The following is a 19,324-nucleotide window of genomic DNA, read 5'->3' on the forward strand; positions in this document are numbered from 1 at the left end:
AAATACACTATCATCATTTTCTCTTCAGCTGATGACTGGCAGTGCCTTAACCCAGGGGTTAAAAGTCAGCCTGTCAGAACAAAGGTCAGCAACCCCTCCATCTCTTCCCCCAAACTTGTCATCCCTTCATCCCTCTCTCCTACATCCATTCCTCTTGACCACCCTGCCCCATAGTGCTAAAGAGTTTTCTCTCTGCATCTTCAACACATGCGATAAATCAATGTGAGCTGAGTGGCTGTAGAAATAGTGTGAGTCTGATTGATTTCTTATGTTAGCACATTATAGGAGCCTGTGAGGAGGCTGCCAGATTTCATCCCCCAAGTGAGAGAGGCTGTGGGAGAAGAGAAAATAAGTTCAAAGTATGGTGGGAATTAAAGAAAGACACTGTTAGCTAAAGAACAGTTTTCAAGATTTGTCTACGATTATATGACAATTACTGCTACAGTCTTGTGGCAAATTATAGGTTGTCAAAAAAAATTTAAAAAGCTCAGTTCATATTACTTTGCAAAATCTCTGGACTTCAAACTTTTGTGTTTTTGTGTTTTATATATATATATATTCTGGTCCACCTCAGTCTCTTGTAAACGTCATTTATTAGTCATTGCATCTGTAAGGAGGCTTTAATTAAAGGTGGCAGACAAATGGCTGAGACGCTGTGCTGTGTAGACTTTAAAAAGGCTTTTACAATATCACACTGAGACTGGAAGCACTTGTACCTAATAATCTGACACCGTAGCCAGAAAAGCAAGGTCAAGATGAAAGTAAAAAAGAAACTTTTAAAAGTGTACAGATTGAAAATGTTGCTTTTACATGTCATCCACAAGACATATAAATAAACCCATGAAATTAAATAACGCTAAAAAGGCAAGGACAGGGGGGATACAGAGGACGGATAACGTCTCAGAGAGAACGTGAAGATGGTCTTAAGATTCTGTTTTGAACCACTTGATAGTCAGTGACTGAACACTGCAGTGTTTGGGCCATATGTCTTCTAAGTCCTTGGAAAAAATAACAGGCGCTCCAACAGAATAATGAAACTAAGACATCAGTTTCAGCGGCGAATAGTAAAACCCCCTCTGGCACAATTTAAACAAAACAGTAACATTAAAAGCCTGGATGTTGTATTAGATTGCAATATTCTACAGGCGGCCGCATCAATACACACTCTAAGAGCCAAGTCAGACAAAATGTCAGTAAAGAACACTGCTCACGTTTCACACGACAGTAAAAACACAAAACCTCTGCCCAGATTGATTGTGTTTATGAATTATGTAGTTTACCAGCTTCTAAAATGGTTGATATTCATTTGTGTGCAGTCATGGTTTCCCAAAGAAGAACCGGAACATTTCTGGTGAGATGCAAACATTTCATCCCGTATGACCAGGTTTATGAGCAAATATCAACAGAAAAAAGCATAACAGTGGCTAGCTAATATTACCAAGATGGTGAACTTCCAGCCTAACTCAGGTTGACCTGTGCGACGCAGATGGATTGCTTTAACCAGATTGGCTCACCAAGGTAACCTAAATGCTGCTCTGGAACAGGTTAACTTCAAAGGATCGCATTAGCTGATGATGTATTAGAAACACTGTAGAAAGCTATACCAGGATATATGTGCCCACTTACAAGGTACTTTACCCACCGAACTTTAGATGTGTACATTGTAATGTTCCACATTAGTAAAGCATAGGTGTGTCCAGTTTCATGTGTCCACTTGCACGGACGTGTCTGTATGAGTGAGCGCTTGTTTCTCGGAGGAAAATGTCATCCTGCTGATGCCAAATTCCATTGCATCAGCAGAACGACTGGTCTGCAGCACTCAACATTTCCATATCCAATCACATTCGGACTACAGTATTGCAGAGTGGTGCAAAATTTCACCAGAGGAAACAAGACAAACCAACTATAATAATCTAGTGAAGCCATATGAGGGGGGTCAAAATAACTGCTCTGAAATGAGATGTAAGTTGACGTGTGCATAAAATATAATGGGTTCCTTTTTGGCGAATTAAAAGATACAAGCTACATGATGTATGACAGAGCCCCTTTCAACAGCTCCAAGTATCTGTTTTTAAAATGGGCCGAGAACAATAATATGTCTCTTCCCAGAGATACAGCAAATCCAGCTATGTGGGCAAGGAAGGGATTTTATCCCCAACAACAATCATTCTCCTGCATTTTTTTTGACAGATTTAATGTTTGAATCACTTAAAAGGAGGGTTTTGGAATAACAACAAGCCAAGGGAGTGAGGCCTACAATCCTCATTTATTCAAATGTGCCACTTTCCCCCAGCACATCTGAATAATGGCACACAGTCTGCCAGATTGAATTTTTGATGATGAATAAATAATGGATGTTAGTGGATAAGTCTGTTAATACATTAGCCATGAGTTTGTCATAACTGTTTAATTGGATAGCAGCAATAAATACATCTCTGCATCTCCCCCTGCCTCCCTCTGTGTCTGTCTCATTCTGGATAGCTTTCATGCATCAAATACGTTTTTTTAATCTCTCTCCTGAAACTGTTCTCACTTCTAATGCCTTTTGTCATCCTTGTATCACTCACCTAACCTCCTTCTTGGAGTTTTCCTCTTATTCTGCTCATCACAAATGTAAAATATCTAATCAAATTTCTGTTTTAGGTCACTGAAAATACTGTCAAAGGGAACTTGAAGATACTTTACTGCTTGCGGTCAGTATCATCCTTGCAGAAAATGTGCCATACATTTTAAAGGAAGGATTGGACTTGGTTTGGTGCAGGATCTAATTAATTCTCATTTCATATTATCTTGTAAAAACCAAGTCCCTGAAACAAAAAAAAAAAATGTGTCTGTGGCTATTAACCAGCCACTGAGTGTGTGTGTGTGTGTGTGTGTGTTTTTTTCTGACACATTTAACTGAATGGATAAGGAATTACATTTTCAAGCCAATTCATAAGTCAAGAATACTACCTAATTGGAACAAGGTTTTCACAGCCTCCATCCTTGTTGTCAATTAATGCTGCTATTAACCTTGAGACATCTGATGGTGCACGGCCCATAATGATGCTATTATGTTTCCTCCGTTAGCTTAAGCAAGTCATCAGCAGGTAAATATATGAAGCCAGTTTGCTGTGGAATTGACTCAGAGGAGAACCAATAATGTGATTTTGGAGAGACTACCACATAAGAGAGAGTCAGAGAGCAAAGGATCTCAATCACATGTGCTCTGGCAGTTCAACGCAGGATAAAACAAGGCCCTGTGCACTAGCACTAGAACAGATGACACTCTTTAGCATTGCTATTTTAAAAATCAGCTGTGGCTTGCTCCCAGGCATTCTCCATATTCCAGCAGTTTTCAGTGTAATTGTATGTTTATGTTAAGACTGCATTATCATCCTCCTACCCTCTCTCTCTCCTATGCTATTTTTCTGCTCCAGATCCAGTGGGCAGTAGATTGATCTTTTGATAAAACATCCCTGTTTATCATAAATTATTTACTGGATTTTCAAAGTCTAATGAATGTGCTCATAATTCACTGTCGAGTCTGCTGCACACCGCATTTGGGTAGCTGATTTTTATTTTTTGTTTCCACGCTTGATTATATATAATTACTGATTAATAACGAGGGAACATCAAGCAACGAAGTCCATTATGTTGTGGGACGTACGTTCCCTTAAAAGAAGGCTCTTAATCTCACATCTATATTTTATCGAGACTCCAGCGTCACAGGAACGGAGCTCTTTATCTCTTACACTGAAATCGCCAGGAGGAAATTGGACACTTCTCACTATACTTCAGTGGCAGTGGCGCAGTGGGTAGGCGCTCACCTTGCAGCCGGAGGGTTGCCGGTTTGAGCCCCTGTCCCTGCGCTGCGTTTTGTCCTTGGGCAAGACACTTAAACCCCACTGCCTAACGGTAGCGCCGGTCTCTGGCTGCATGACTGCAGATGCTCGTCTCTAGATGAGTGATCTGGAACAATCATTTCATTGTGTGCCTTGTGTGCACACTGACAATGAGTTGAATCTAACATCTATACATATAAAGATAGAGCCCAATCTGTCAGTGACATGAGCCTGGCTAGCTGTCCATTGTGTTGACTGAACTCTGTAATACATGCACACACTGTATCCCTCACTACACCACTCATTTCACTTCCAGCCAACTCTTTTCCTTCCATCTGCACACCCTCTCATCTGCCTCTCACAGGTGATTACCAATACATTTTTAATGCTGAATGAGCAGGGAGGTGAATGATCATTTGGAAATTTGTGATATCATAGCATCTCAGACTAAAATAAAAAATATTTTCTTTCTTTTAAACTGTTCCCTTTTTTGATCTTCATGACTTTTTCTGAGCATGTGCTTTCTTAGACTTTTAGCTCTTCTACTGTAAAGCCCTACCCATCAGGTCAGCTTGTTGACAGATCTGTCAATACGTGCTCTGGGAGGTAGAGAGTAACCTTGCCCTCTTTCATAATGTTCACCACTCATATTTCCTTTCTTTACAATTGTTCAAAACATACAACAGGCCAACAGCATCATCATGTACGCACATTGTGCTTGCCCACACACATATATAAGGACATGCAAGTGCACTGAGTCACATGCACCTTCAGGCATACACACTTGACCTAAAGCATATGTAGTACAAAGTAAAAAATCAACACAATCACCAGAACCACGAATCAATTAGGTACAGTTACTTTCTATTACAGCTGTTTTCCTGGATGCAAGTGAGCCCTTGGTGGTGCTTTGGGGCATCTGTGATGAGCTTTGTAACTCATCCAAGAGTTGACTGTGTGAAAAAAGGCTGTGTTTCCCCAAAAGCAATGTGTGGCATATCTGATAACAACCCTTTGTTGATGGTACGTGGGATTTTGAGCAGCTGGAATATATCTGCGTCATCTTGCAAAGGTACATGTGCCCCCAGCTAGCCTGCTGTCTGCTCAACACTGATCTGGGACCATCTGTGATTCATACTCTCCAACCCTCCCGTGTCATTTTTACTCCACTTTGGGTTACACTTTGGTTTCTTTACTCTAGGTCTTATTTTCATTCTTCTTCATCAAATTCTGTTTTTGCCTGTGTTCTGTCCTTCCTGGGTAATGCCTCTTTTTCTCTGAAGGCCTTCTGGCCAGCTTGCAGCCCTAGAAATATGATATCGAAATATTGTGTACCTTCCTGTGAGTAACAAATATGGAAACTGAGAAAATCAGAAAAAGACACAGAGAGGCATCATAAGATGAGATGAAAAACACATGGGAAAGCAGTTGCCGGGTTTAACCTTCAGACAAGTAAAGTCCTATCTTCATAGAGCTATGCATCCCAGCAAACATTTCCATTCTGGATACCTACTGGCTGACCAAACATTCTGGATCTCTAGTCTTGTTTGTAAAACTGCGCTGGCATTCCAGACATTACCTGGCTTTCTGCTTGACATCCTATTGCCTGTATGCTCTTCCTAGACTTACTACCAACACGCAGTTTGTTTAGAAAAGAAGACAATTATGAAATGAACTCATAATCTTAATCTTACCACGAACCATCCAAATTACAATTTCACCACAGGACTGTATTTAGAGCCCAGTCGATATTAGCTTTTCGCCAAGAACACCGTCACTGGCATTTATAACAATCCATAAATGAAAACTGATTGCATATTTGTCCACCAGTGACTCCATAGTGTAGTGGTTTACACACACAAAAGTTTGCTGGTTTGATTCCAGCTGGAGACACGAAATCCCCCTTTGGGGTTGCGTCAGGAAGGGAATCTGACAAACACTCTGCCAAATCAAAACATGTGGAGCTACCCACTATGGTGGCACCTTGCGACAAGGGAGCAGCTAAAAGTAGCTTTAGCTGTCGAGAAAAATGCTAGCTATATACTGGATTTTTAAATCACCAAATAAGGGTGTTAAAAATCCTACATCAGTCACCTCTAAGTGTTGACAATGAAAAGGAAACGGGGCAAACTGTTATGCACATTGACAACAATTTCACTATGCAACACACAGAAAGATGGGAAATGTATTTCCATATGCAAACACAAACATAAATGTGTCTTTTTTTTTATTAAAAAATGTGGACTGAACATTTTAAGGCTGTCTGTTTGCAGCCATTTTGTAAATAAAGAAGTTACCAAAAAAACCCACACGCATCTTCTTTTTTTATAGCAATATTGTAACCAATATTTCGGCCACCTCTGGCCTAATTACTCATTACTACCCTTTAATTTTGGCTGCAGAACAGTGACCGTTTCTGTTGTTGCACAAAATGGATCTGTCTGCAGCAAAAACCTAAACAAAACTGCACGCTCCTCCATTACGGCACTCAATCACTTTCTATGAAAAAAGAAAAAAAAAAACACTCCTCACTTATATAACAACTTGACAGTAATGGCTCGTTACCTCTTTGATCCACCAACACACAGAGTCCTCTCACACATTCATACCTTCATTCTAACAATAGTCCTACACTCCTGTGAACCACTTAGGCTTTGAACTCACAATTCAACAATACTAAAACAATGGACAGCTTCCATAGCATATGAATGTGTTTATAGGTGGAAGGCAGCTGATATTGCGCTGATAAGAAAAGAATAAAAACAGAGAGAGGCAATTAGAAAAGCATTTGTGTGAGAAGAGACATGCTCACTGGAAGATGAAAAACAGTGAAAAATTAAGGCTTTGAAATTCATTATAGTTCACGCACGCCAATTTACAGGGGGTGTTGTTATGAAGAGCAAAGTGAAATCAGCGACACCGAGGGAGTGTTGTTGTTTTTTCCTCGATAAATAGAATAACTCTCCATCGACTCTGTACCCCTCACTCGGTTTAAAAGGAGCGATGGATTGATAAAAGTAAATCATCGCACAAGCAAAACATGCAGAGAGCCACATGAAAATGTCAAACTATAAGTACTTTTATGTATCGTGCAACTCTTCAACAACACACACACTCATATTTGATCAGTCTCTCCCGTGAGATGGTTACAGTACAAAAGAAAAGCACCCACACATAAACTACAAGACAGAAATAACACTTCCACCTGATCGTTTTAGTTCATGTGCTGATGTCGTCTGAAAGCAGAATTTGCACCAGTTATCGCATCTCTATCTGTGACGTGACAAATAAATGAAGCCCTTTGGTGTCAGGTGTTTCCTCGATGCCAGCCAGAGCAAGGAAGGGAAGGCAAAGGCTGAGGTTGTTAGAGTTGTAGTCCTGCCACAGCAAGACCCCCCACAGGGAAATCACAGGCCCAGCGATCCAGGGAAGTCTCTCTGCTCTGTTTTGCTCCAGTCCACACGGCCTCCTATACCTCCGGCCAGCTCAGCAGGTTCATTATTTCGACAAGGGTACCCACAAAAGCAGCAAGCCCACATTGCACACAGGCAGTACACAATTACAATCTTCACCTCAACATATTATTACACTGATAATATAAAGTATCACGGCATGACTGTATGAAACATATACTTCACATGTATCAGCATATGCTGGAGCTTTGTTATTAGGGCTGAACAATTAATCAAAGTCATGATATGAAAGGCTGTAATTTTCGAATTGCAAATGCTGCCCTGTTAAATATAAATAAGCTGCAGCAAGGGAAAGTTTAAGCTATAATGACAAGTGCAAATTTTCTCTGTTATAGTTAATAAATGTTAATTCTTTGCATATCCTAGCTGTCATCTGGCTAGTATGCTAACTCTGGGCATGCCAGAAATTTTAATTTCATCATTAATTTGCAGAAGTGAACGTAACTACAACCACAACTCTCTTTTAGTTCTGTTTTTGGTATTTACAAAGTCTTTTGGGAAGTACACTATACTGCCAAAAGTATTTGCTCGTCTGCCTTCACACGCATATGAACTTGAGTGACATCCCATTCTTAATCCATAGGGTTTAATATGATGTCAGCCCTTCCTTTGCAGCTATAACAGCTTCAACTCTTCTGGGAAGGCTTTTGACAAGGTTTAGGAGTGTTTATGGGAATTTTTGACCATTCTTCCAGAAGCTCATTTGTGAGGTCAGACACTGATGTTGGACGAGAAGTCCTGTCTCACAGTCTCCGCTCTAATTCATCCCAGAGGTGTTCTATTGGGTTGAGGTCAGGACTCTGCAGGCCAGTCAAGTTCTTCCACATCAAACTCTCTCATCCATGTCTTTATGGACCTGCTTTGTGCACTGGTGTGCAGTCATGTTGGAACAGGAAGGGGCCATCCCCAAACTGTTCCCACAAAGTTGGGACCATGAAACTGTCCAAAATGTCTTGGTATGCTGAAGCATTAAGAGTTCCTTTCACTGGAACTAAGGGAACGAGCCCAACTCCTGAAAAAGAACCCCGCACCATAATCCCCCCTCCACCAAACTTTACACTTGGCACAATGCAGTCATACAAGTACCGTTCTCCTGGTAACCACCAAACACAGACTCATCCATCAGATTGCCAGAGGAGAAGTGTGAACAGAGAGAACATGTCTCCACTGCTCTAGAATCCAGTGGCGTGCTTTACACCACTAAATCCAATGCTTTGCATTGTGCTTGGTGATGTAAGGCTTGCATGCAGCTGCTCGGTCATAGAAACCCATTGCATGAAGCTCTCTACACGCTGTTCTTGAGCTAATCTGAAGATGAAGTTTGGAGGTCTGTAGTGATTGACCCTGCTGACCCTGCTCTGTTGTTCTTCATGGTTGAGTTGCTGTCCTTCTCAATCAATTCCACTTTGTTAAAATACCACTAACAGTTGACTGGAATATTTAGTAGTGAGGAAATTTTATGACTGGACTTGTTGCACGTGTAGCATCCTATCACGGTACCACACTGAAATTCACTGAGCTCCTGAGAGTGACCCATTTTTTTCACAAATGTTTGTAGAAGCAGTCTGCATGCCTAGGTGCTTGGTTTATACACCTTTGGTCATAGAAGTGATTGGAACACCTGAATTCACTGAATAGTGAATACTTCTGGCAATATAGTGTATCTCACACTTTAGAGGCTCCACTATGTTGACTTCACTATAGTTTCACTGTTTTGGGTTTAAGGCTCGACAGAGAAGACAAGACTAATAATTTTCTGCATTGATCATTATGAGTGATGTTTTACTGCTGTTTGATGTATTCTTTATGTGAAAAAAAAAAAAAAAGATTATCGTGTTTTTATGCAAGCATTTGTGGAGTTTCAGGTGCTTGTTTGCCGAGTGTAAATGACTGACAGCGTTGCTTGGTTTTCTCAGTTTTACATGCACTACTTGTTTGAACACATCACATGAAAGCTAGAAATCTGGACCTCAACAGTTTGGAGCTGAAAAGCAGCCTGCTTTGTAATTCTGTTTAGTACGGCAACATTTGCATGTCTTCAGCTGGATATCAAGATTGCTATCAGCTGCCATTTAGCAGCAGTTTGTCATTATTATCTTGAGTAGCCACTCTGTCATCTTGCTGTGTTGTTATCCACAAATCTAAAGGCACTTTGGAACTTCTTCATTATATCTGAAAACTGCTGAGCAATGTCAAGTATGCAACTACAGCTGATGGACCCCTTCTCTTCCACTGACCAGAAAATAATTATTGTTCATGTTGCATAACTGTTGCACTTTTTTCATTAAGAAACTAGATTAAAGTGTTTAAAAAGAAAATATTATATATATTATGTATTCAATTCATATGTGAGCAAAATCACTTGGCGATTGCATTTGGTTTAGGACCAAATGTACAGGAAGTTAAAAAAAAAATCACACTTGCTTAGAAATAAAGAAAAACACATTTCTACTGATACTGTAGGTGTAATTAAGGTGTGCATGAAGTCCTACAGAGTCTGACTCTTGTGCTACAGTTGCGTGTGGGTACAAAGTCTAATCAAGTGCGTTAGTGAAGTTTGATAAATACCAACAGATGTGTTGACATAATTTCTGAGTCGGGTTGCTACCAAATCTGTTTTTGATACTGGTGTGTGATATACGTGTGTGTGTGTGTGTGTGTGTGTGTGTGCGCTGCACATCATCCTCCTTCTTATAGCTTTCTTACATACACTTTCTAACTATTGTTACATGGTTTGCTAACTCATTGATTTAATTTCTTGACTTTGATCTGTTTGTGTTGGTTGTGGTTCTAAAGTGAAGCTCAGGCTGTAACAGCTGACAAACTGTCAGATATATTCTATGGTTTTCTAGTCATACACAAACAGGGTTTTTTTTTCAATGCTTTGGGAAGTTTAGATTTCTGAGAATGTTATTGATTATCTCAAGCCCAGGTGGACAACCCAACTGGGCCTAGCTCCCTTTAAAGCTGTACTGTGTGTGTGTTTCTGTGCCATGTGTGATAAAGATGAGACATATACAGATGTATGGTATATACAGTGTACTTATATATGCGTTATGTGTTAGATGTATGTGTGCACTTATATCACACTATGAAAGAAAGAAAGTATTTATTGGTGTTTTTACAGGTATTCCTTATTCCAGTGTTGAAGATAAAAATGTAGGACTAACACATAACTTAAGCCGAGAAGTTGATAAATTTCACCAATTTTTTCCAGCCATGTGAACAAAAAGGCAAACAGGAAAATGAAGGTCAAGTCATTTAGATCTAACACTTGGCTTCAAGAGACACATAGTAATTCACTTACTGGTCTTATGCATACTTTTTTGATAATATTACAAGAACTGAAAACAAGTTCTGTATTCCTGTCTTTTGCACCGAAGAAGCATTTTGAACTATAATCATCATCCAGTCTTTTGGACATGCAGGATTTGAAGTGCATGATTTTGGTCTCCCACCAAAAGCTAATATTCTGGTTATGAGCATGCATTTCAAAGGCAGCCCCTGCTCTATGTATTTTTTTTTTTTATTTCCTTTTTTTAATGTAAAATCACATTTTTTTGCCATCTCAGTTAATATGAATGCTCCACTGTTGTGTTGACTCAAAATTCTCTAAGTTAATAGCACATCCAACCGTGCAGCCGTAGTCACAGTTGCTTTATATCCAGTGAAGATTTCAAAGCTGGTTTTTAGTTGCACTTGAATCCCCGCTTTACTCTAAATGGCATCCATCTGTTACAAAAGGGCACAGATGACAGCCCACCTACAGCAACAATTCAAATATGCAGAGTTACCAGACAAATACCAGGCAATGTTTTGTAATATCAAGACAAACAGAGACCGCAAGAGATCTCTATTACCTGATCCCTCCCCACTGTGTCTGAAATGACTGTGTCAATAGCACGAGACTGGAGATAAAAGATCGGTATTACTGCTAAAGATTACAGGGAGAGACTGGCTGGCAGAGAGGGAGAGAGAGTAGTTATGTCTGTCTGTGTGTGATAGTAACATAAAAAGTGCCAACGAAGGAGACAGATTGATGTGTGTGTGGGTGGGGTGGGGTGGGGGTGGGGGTGGTCGGAGCATTAGCCATTCTTATTTCCCACAACCTCTCCTCTCACCGAGCATCCCACCCCCCCTGATGCTCCCCGATCCAGAGTGAGCGTTGAAGGTATGGATGATATTTTGTCTTTTCATCCTCTAATCTTATCACTCAGAATATTAAAGTCATTCAGATTTTTTTTTTTAATAAAATGAACATGACACCTCATTTTCCATTCAAATATTTTTTTTTTTCCCCCTAGTTTAGTTTACTGATAGTTTACTGACACAGAGAGGCTATAGCATTTGCAGAACACACACTCATCACATTAAAACCCAGTGCAGGCAGATCTTGTATTCACGTGACCTTTAAGTGCTTATAAAACAGACAGGGAAGCTTGTAGGCAATAAAATGCTGGCCTGGACTCCACTTAAAAGCAGGTTACATGAAGATCTGCCAGCTGTAACATATAAACACATTAAACACAGCTTTGTATCAGTCCATACTAATGTAGCAAGACTCAAACATAGGCCCACAGTGCCACCATGCAAGTGACTCCGACTGAGCCTTACAGGAGAGCAGCAAGCCAGGCATCTAACACCTAAGCTTCATACAATATAAGAAATTTGCCAACGTCATGCTTCTTTCTAACAACTGGAAAGGCACAATCAACAGTTCCTAATCAAAGAACAGCTAGAAACCAATAATCTACCTGCATCAATAAGGTAGTCATATTTTTTAATCTTTTGGACAGATTTGTGTTAACTGATTTTTCCTTGTTCATATCAAGCAAATCAAAGCTGCGTCAGTAATGGAAAGATCGCCAAAAATGCAGGCTCACATAATATTTCCTCTTATTGTCAAAGATTTCTGCAATGTATCTGAGGAACTTTTCAGCACTTTTACATTTATTATTTAAAATGCGCCGCATTCCAGCGAAACACACCTACATTTTTATTAGGAGAAAAGAAAAACGTGTGTTTTCCCCTCTGCGTGCTCGCAAAGGCGACGAGGTCTATCAGTGCCCCGAAATCCGATCCGTTGTTCCTGAGGAGACCTCTCGCTCTTATTGGCTGTCAATAACCCTCTACTGACCTTGTGAAAACACATTGACTATTCCCCAAAGTGAGCTTTCGTGCATGCAACACCACACACGTCCGACACTGTCCCAGTTCACCCGAGCGGGAGACAGCCTGAACTCAGGACTGTCGGAGGATGTCTGCGTGCCAAGTTTCAGCATTTTCAACAAGACAAATGGGATTTTCAGACAACCGAGTAGCCTGCAGCCAAGGAAACTAATCTGACGATATGTGGTGAAGATGCAGCCGAGATGCGCAATTATCTCCTGCAGCGATTTTCACCTATTCTACGTAATTAATTTATTTCTAAGTAGGCTAACTAACACGTTCACGCGTTGTGACACATTAAACAAAAGTAGCCGTGGGAACTGTGTGATCCGCGGGTGGGTTGAAACATTATGACAGGAACAGAAGTGCTAAAGCTTGGGGAGTCGGGAATTACAGCTCATCTGCAGCTTCTGTCTCCACAGTGCAGTGATTCGCCCGAGAGGCACATCACCAAATTCAGCGTGGTAACACTGCACCAAGCAGATGCACCACTCCTCATAAAAAACCCACAGCACGACTGCAGAATGTGCGGAACATACCTGGTTTTTATGCCGAGTTCCATCTTCGAGTTCAGAAGAGCTGTTCATGATTCCCCATCGGTCATTTACCATCACAAGAAGAATCGGCGCATCAAATCCGCCTGTCTTTCGGGGCGGCAGGGAATAAGCCCACTCTTTTTAAGTCTTTACCTGTGATTCAGCCTACTCCATGAAAAAAAAAAAAGAGGGTATAGGAGGTAGCAAAATATATAAGGCAAAACTACTTATGCGGCTCCGCAACCGCACACATGCACAGATTACGCACCAAAGGGAACTTGGACTAAATTCCTCCAGAGTTTGCTGGTTATGTATCCAATATTCCAGTTAAAAAGAATTAAACGCAGCTTTCTACAAGCTCCGGGATTTTTTTTTAATTGGCTCACAAACGCATCGCGTGTAATAAAAACAAAACAAAACAAAAAAACAACCCAAAAATGTATCCCGACCAAGCACCAAATGCAGTCCTTTTAGTCCAGGAAAAGAAATCGACAACAATCTTTTTTCGCTCAGACTGCACCGCGCATTTTGACCTTTGTGTCCACCCACTCCCGTTATCCGGACAATTTGAGACGCCAGGTTGGCCAAGACTATTTCCACTTATGACTGAACAGGTAGAGAAGATGGGAGAGAGTTGCAAAAACCGCCGCGTCCTTTTAACTTGTTCAGAAACCTCCAATATCGGACCCACTGGATGGATAGCTTCCCTTTTTGCGGCAGGCTGATCTATCTGGGAATTTCGCACAGATGCCGTTGACAAGACGTGTTGCGGTGAGATTAGCGTGCTCCGCTTGTGAGCCGCACGGGGCGCTCCGTGCCTACGACTGTCAATCAGCGCGTCCCTTCGGTACGTGCGGCGCGCTACAGGGCAACGTTCCTTCCCAGTACCGCCCTGCCCTCGATAGATGTGCCACCGCCTCACCGCCTACTGCTTCACTTCCACCGCAGCGCGAACCCTCCTATCCCGTTGCAACCCAAACAGTAGCAGATCATAGAAATATATTTCTGATGTGTAGACCACAGACTGTAGGCGGTTAAACATAATCCGGAGAACAGATTGCTGATAGAATCCTCCTTCTGGAAATCTAATAAAGGTTGCTTCATATTTCAAAGACTGTCACACTACCCTTTGAACATTATTGCACCCAGTATCTGGATTTTAATGACTAGACGTAAGATTACCTAGGATTTTTAAATGGTGTGACAGCCGTTAGAAGTATTGGGGGGCTCTTTGGGAGTTAAAGGCAGAAGAATCTCACTAAGGTATAAAAAAGATGAAACGGAATATTAAACTGAAGCAACTACCTCATTTATTTCACAGAAGTCAGACCACCAGAGCCCTTCCTAGATTAGCACAAGTTTATGGTGTGTTTCAAGCTCACTGGACATCAAAACCTGATGTAGTATAAAAAAAAATTAAGAGCAGTTATAAAAAAGAAGTGATAAAGCATAAGAAAAAAACAACAAACATAAAGCGTCTTAGTAAGGTGTCACCACTGGAGCATTCCCTGATCTCATGCTTTGATGATGGTTCTGAAGAGCACTGTTGGCCCAAATCTCCAATACCTGCTCATTTGGAATGAAGTCTGACAGCGGTGAAGACCAGAGCATTTGAGCATCATTTCCAGACTCAAACCTTTCAGTGAACCCTCGTACCATACAGAGGGGGGTACTGTTATCCTGAAAGAGACTCAGGAAAGAAATGTTTTATCATAGAACAAAGGTGAACACTCAGAACAACTTTGTATTGATTTGCAGTGACACTTCTGGTGCCAGCAAAATTCCAGCCATAGCATAACAGAGCCACTGGATCCCCTCACTGTAGGGGGTCAAGCTTTCAGGTCCATGTGGTTCTCTTGGTGTATGACATGCATTCGCCCACTTGCTGAGAATATGGCGAAGGATGACTCATCTATCTAGCCATATCACCTTCTTTTGCATCTCTGTAGACCCATGCACTGCTGACTTCTAAACCATAGATTCATTTTAAAAGGGAGTTTATGCACTTGAAGCCCAATATAATAATATTCTTTTCTATATATAGTAATTATTGACTATTCTTGCTTGCAGTCTAGTCATGTCACTGACATTTTCAGATATCTGAGGAAGAGTTGCTCTTCTGTTTTTCCTTGTACATGGCACTAATGCACAAGTATCAAGGACATTAAATGTGCACTTCCCATCACTGTTTCTCGCTCTAGTTGCTGATATCTCCCAAAGTCCTAAATGCACTGTATCTAGTGACACACCAGTCAGCTGAACATAGAGCATGATTAGCTGTTAATTGCCCAATTGTGTCATGCAAGGAAGCTGTGTGGAGTCATTTGCATATTTTGTGTTTCTCCGTTCATTTTTCTCCAGCCTTTCCCTTTAATTGTCATCTGTAGTAAACTGACTACATAGCTGCAACTGAATAAAGGGGAAAATCACATGAATTTTTAATATGAAGGGGAAAATGATAGTTAGGGGGAAAAAATGCACTTGACTGATTTAGTTTTTAGAAGCAGTTTTCTTTTTAAACCATCTTCATAAAAAAAAAAAATGCTCAGCTGGTTAACGTAACAGCTTTTCTATTTGAACTCCAGTGATGAACTGACTAACGTGTTCCTGAAAATCAATTCTCACCTCAACATTTTTTCCACCCCAGACCACCGCCACCCTTTCTCGTTTACACGCAGTCAATACAGTCAATAAGATGGCCCACAATACTGGCCATGTTTTTGCCCATTTAAGGAAGCGTGATAGACTAATGATTAGAGGTCTGATTATTAGTGCAGGGACCAAAGCAGGAGTAAGATTACTCAACCCTGTGATAAAGATAGACTCACTGGAGGAGAGGTGAGGATAGGTTGAGGGGAATAATGCAAAATAGGGTCACTGCTAAACAATGTACACTGTCAGCAGATCTGACATCTACCAGTTAATTGATGGTATTGATAACCTTTACATACAGTTCAGGTCAAAGTTGATCCATTCTGACATTGAACAACAGTAAAACTGCCTTGAATGTCATTCTTTTAGCCTGAAATTTGATTACTTTTAGAATTTGATATTGTTCTACAGGTGCTACAAGTCATTGTATGTTAAGGTTAATCTAGATCAAAACTGGCCCCTATATTGAGATGCATTTTAGAGCCACCATTGTGGGAATCTCGAAACTGTGAGACTGTATGTGCCATGTCTGTTCCCATTACATTTGCCCAAGTTCCTGCAGAGACAGGCACCTGCATGTCTTTGAAAGGTCCTGAGGGAACAAACTTTACAAATCCAAACAGTTAAATAGTAAAATAGCACAGGAGTGATTATATATGGTGCACAAAAGGAGCAAACGTCTACAGAGGTCAGAGGGTGCCTTGAGATCTGAAATAGGGTGGTCGTGGTGGTGCAGGTTCCTGGTTCAAATCCAGGCAGGGGCTATTCTGTTTAAAGTTTGCATTTGGGACTGTGTGGGTTCCCTCTGGGTGCTCTGGCTTCCACCCACAGTCTAAAGACATGCATGTTAGGTTAACTCAGTGGTTCTCAAATCCAGGCCTCGTGGCCCAGTGTCCTGCAGGTTTTAGATGTGTTCCTGATCCAACACACCTGAATCAAATGGCTGAATTACCTCCTCAGTATGCAGTCAAGTTCTCCAGAGTCCTCCTAATGACTTCTATATTTGACTCAGGTGTGTTGAAGCAGCGACACATCTAAAACCTGCAGGACACCGGGCCACGAGGCCTGGATTTGAGAACCACTGGGTTAACTGGTGATTCTAAATCGGCCATGGGTATGAGACAGATAAAGTGCTTGAACTGAATAGAACAAAGTGCTGCAAGAATGTATAGTTAAAGTCTGAATTGTAGTTAAAAGCCCTTTGAGTGGTCAGCAAGACCAGTGCAAGTTCATTCCATTTGTAGCTACAAACAAAAAACAATTAGAGTTAATTTATTCTGAGCTGAGATCAAAGTCATTGAGGGTTAAGTGAGATTAAAACAGTGATCACAAGAGGGGTTGGGGGGGGGGGGGGGGGGGGGGGGGTAAGATTATAAAAGTGCCTGAGCTGCCATTTCAGTGAATGTGGGAAACACACGTTCAAGTTCCACACAAACAATAAGCATGCTTTATGTTCTAAAGGTTAATTAATATTGAATTAATAATGGTTATCATAGATGGTAGTTATGAGGATTTTTTTCATGATATTGGAGTGAGGACAATGTTTAACAGTTATAATAACTATATAATAATATGGTTATATAATGTGTGAGAATATATGTTTTTCTCCAAAAAGAAGTAAATCCTAAAAATATATACTCTCCCTGCTCTCCGAAACATTAATCATCCATTTCAAGATAATATCAGATATGCTATTTACCCATTCTAAATAGATGTTTAGTTCAAAATTTGGTATAGACACTTATGAGGGACTTCTTGACCATACTGTGAAAGTATGAGCTATGAGCAGTACCTAAGGGTTAAGGTTGAATGGTTTGTCATGGATGCCTAGTATGCGGAATGGTAATGCTATGATATGAAGCAGCAAACTCATCCATATACTGTTTTTTGTACAGCTTTCCATTTAGATAAGGCTTCATTAAATGAATGGTAACACACAGATTCCTGTAAATCACAAAATACTGAGCTCTCATGTGAAATAACTTGCACTGTTCCAATTTTGTGCTGATGCAGGAACCTATCTCACACATTACAAAACCACAATATTACTGGAGAATTGTGAAAGTTTTTAAAGTTTTCACCTGCATTTTCCAAAAGACATTATTGCTACTTTTTGTGAATAATTATTGGAGGATTAGTGCTGTGAATTCCTTCAATCTAAGGCCTCGTAGGTCGATTACAAGAATCAATTTCCTGAAGTGAGTGCAAAAGACTTCAGTAAAGAAAGAATAGCAATAACGTGGAGGAAAAGGGGGGGGGGGGGGAGCTTGCAGTTTAGAATGCTGCACAGTAATTCTATAGAGTTTTCCTTTTATTTGTTCAGACAAGAAATACATTTATATATGTTTCTAATAATATGTAATATGTATAGTACATTATTCATATGTAAGTTAAATCCACAAGCAGCAACACATGTAAAAGTGGTTGCAATGCACCCATATTTCTGCGTGAGTACATGTGAATACATGCATGCTTATTGAGCGTGGCATATATAGGAAAGCACATGTGGCTATGTGGACGAATGTAATAACCTGTAATTGCAGCATGTATGCATGCACCACACATTTTATTACACAAAGGCTGTGACATTTAAAAGATGCTCAGTTGGCACTAAGGGGCCCAAAATGCGGCAAGAAAATTTCACCACCACCAGCAGCCCGAACCGCTGATACAAGGTAGGATGGAGCCATGGTTTCCTGTTGCTCATGCCAAATTTAGACTCTACCATCAAAATGTCAGGCCAAGCAACATTTTTACAATCTTTGATTGTCCATTCGTGGTGAGCCTATGTGAATTGTAGCTTCCTGTTATCTCTGGAGCTTGAAAAAGGCGACTGGACTTCTTTTTGTTTCTTGAAGACGTTTCACCTCTCATCCGAAAGGCTTCTTCAGTTCTCAACCAAAAGCTTCCTGTTGTTAGCTGACAGGTGTGGTCTTCTGCTTTATGGTGGTGTTGTGGGTTCAGAGATGCTCTTCTGCATACTTTGGCTGTAATGAGTGGTTATTTATTATTTCTGCCTTCCTATCATCTCAAAGCAGTTTGTCCATTCTCCTCTGACCTCTGGAATCAAAAAGAACTTTCTGCCCAGAGGACTGCCGCTCCCTGGATGTTTTCTCTCTTTGGATCATTCTCTATCAACCTTTGTGCAGGAAAATCCCAGTAGATCAGCAATTTCCTGTTCAAAGTAACTTAAATCACCTTTCTTCCCCAATTCTGATGCTTGGCTTGAACTTCAGCAGCCTTGATTATGTCCAGATGCCCAAATGCACTGAATTGCTGCCATGTGATTGGCTGATTAGATATTTGCATTTGCAGATTGCATTTGCATATTTGCATTGCAGCAGTTGAACAGGTGTACCTAATAGACTGTACACCACATATCACGTATAAGTAAATATGTTTTTCATTGTAACAGCCAGATGATCTATATTTCTCACAATTTTGTTCTTGTCATTTGGAATGTGGTTTTGCTCTCATAATCTGTGCACGTGTATTCCTGAAAACATTATAACATCTGATGACATCATGGTGAAATGGTGGGGGCTTCTCGTGTTTTCTGAATTTACCAGTTTTGGTTATGTCTTTTTACGCTGACATGAACTGTGTGTATTTTTGAAACAGAGTCAGGTGACACGAGATCCTTTAGGCATTCATAAACAGATTTAAATGA

General features: G+C 40.6%; 1 protein-coding gene across 1 annotated transcript in view; it reads right to left on the bottom strand.

Annotated features, from left to right (window-relative positions):
* fibcd1b (fibrinogen C domain containing 1b) overlaps positions 1–13,806 on the bottom strand; it is a 110,541-nt gene extending 96,735 nt beyond the window's left edge. The window contains exon 1 of the mRNA XM_030743232.1: positions 13,006–13,806. Coding sequence (XP_030599092.1) covers positions 13,006–13,077 — 72 coding nt within the window. The 5' untranslated portion in view covers positions 13,078–13,806. The remainder of the gene's footprint in view (positions 1–13,005) is intronic.
* Positions 13,807–19,324: the final 5,518 nt, after the last annotated feature.

The sequence above is a fragment of the Archocentrus centrarchus genome, chromosome 12 (assembly GCF_007364275.1).
Source record: "Archocentrus centrarchus isolate MPI-CPG fArcCen1 chromosome 12, fArcCen1, whole genome shotgun sequence".
Taxonomy (NCBI): Eukaryota; Metazoa; Chordata; class Actinopteri; order Cichliformes; family Cichlidae; genus Archocentrus; species Archocentrus centrarchus.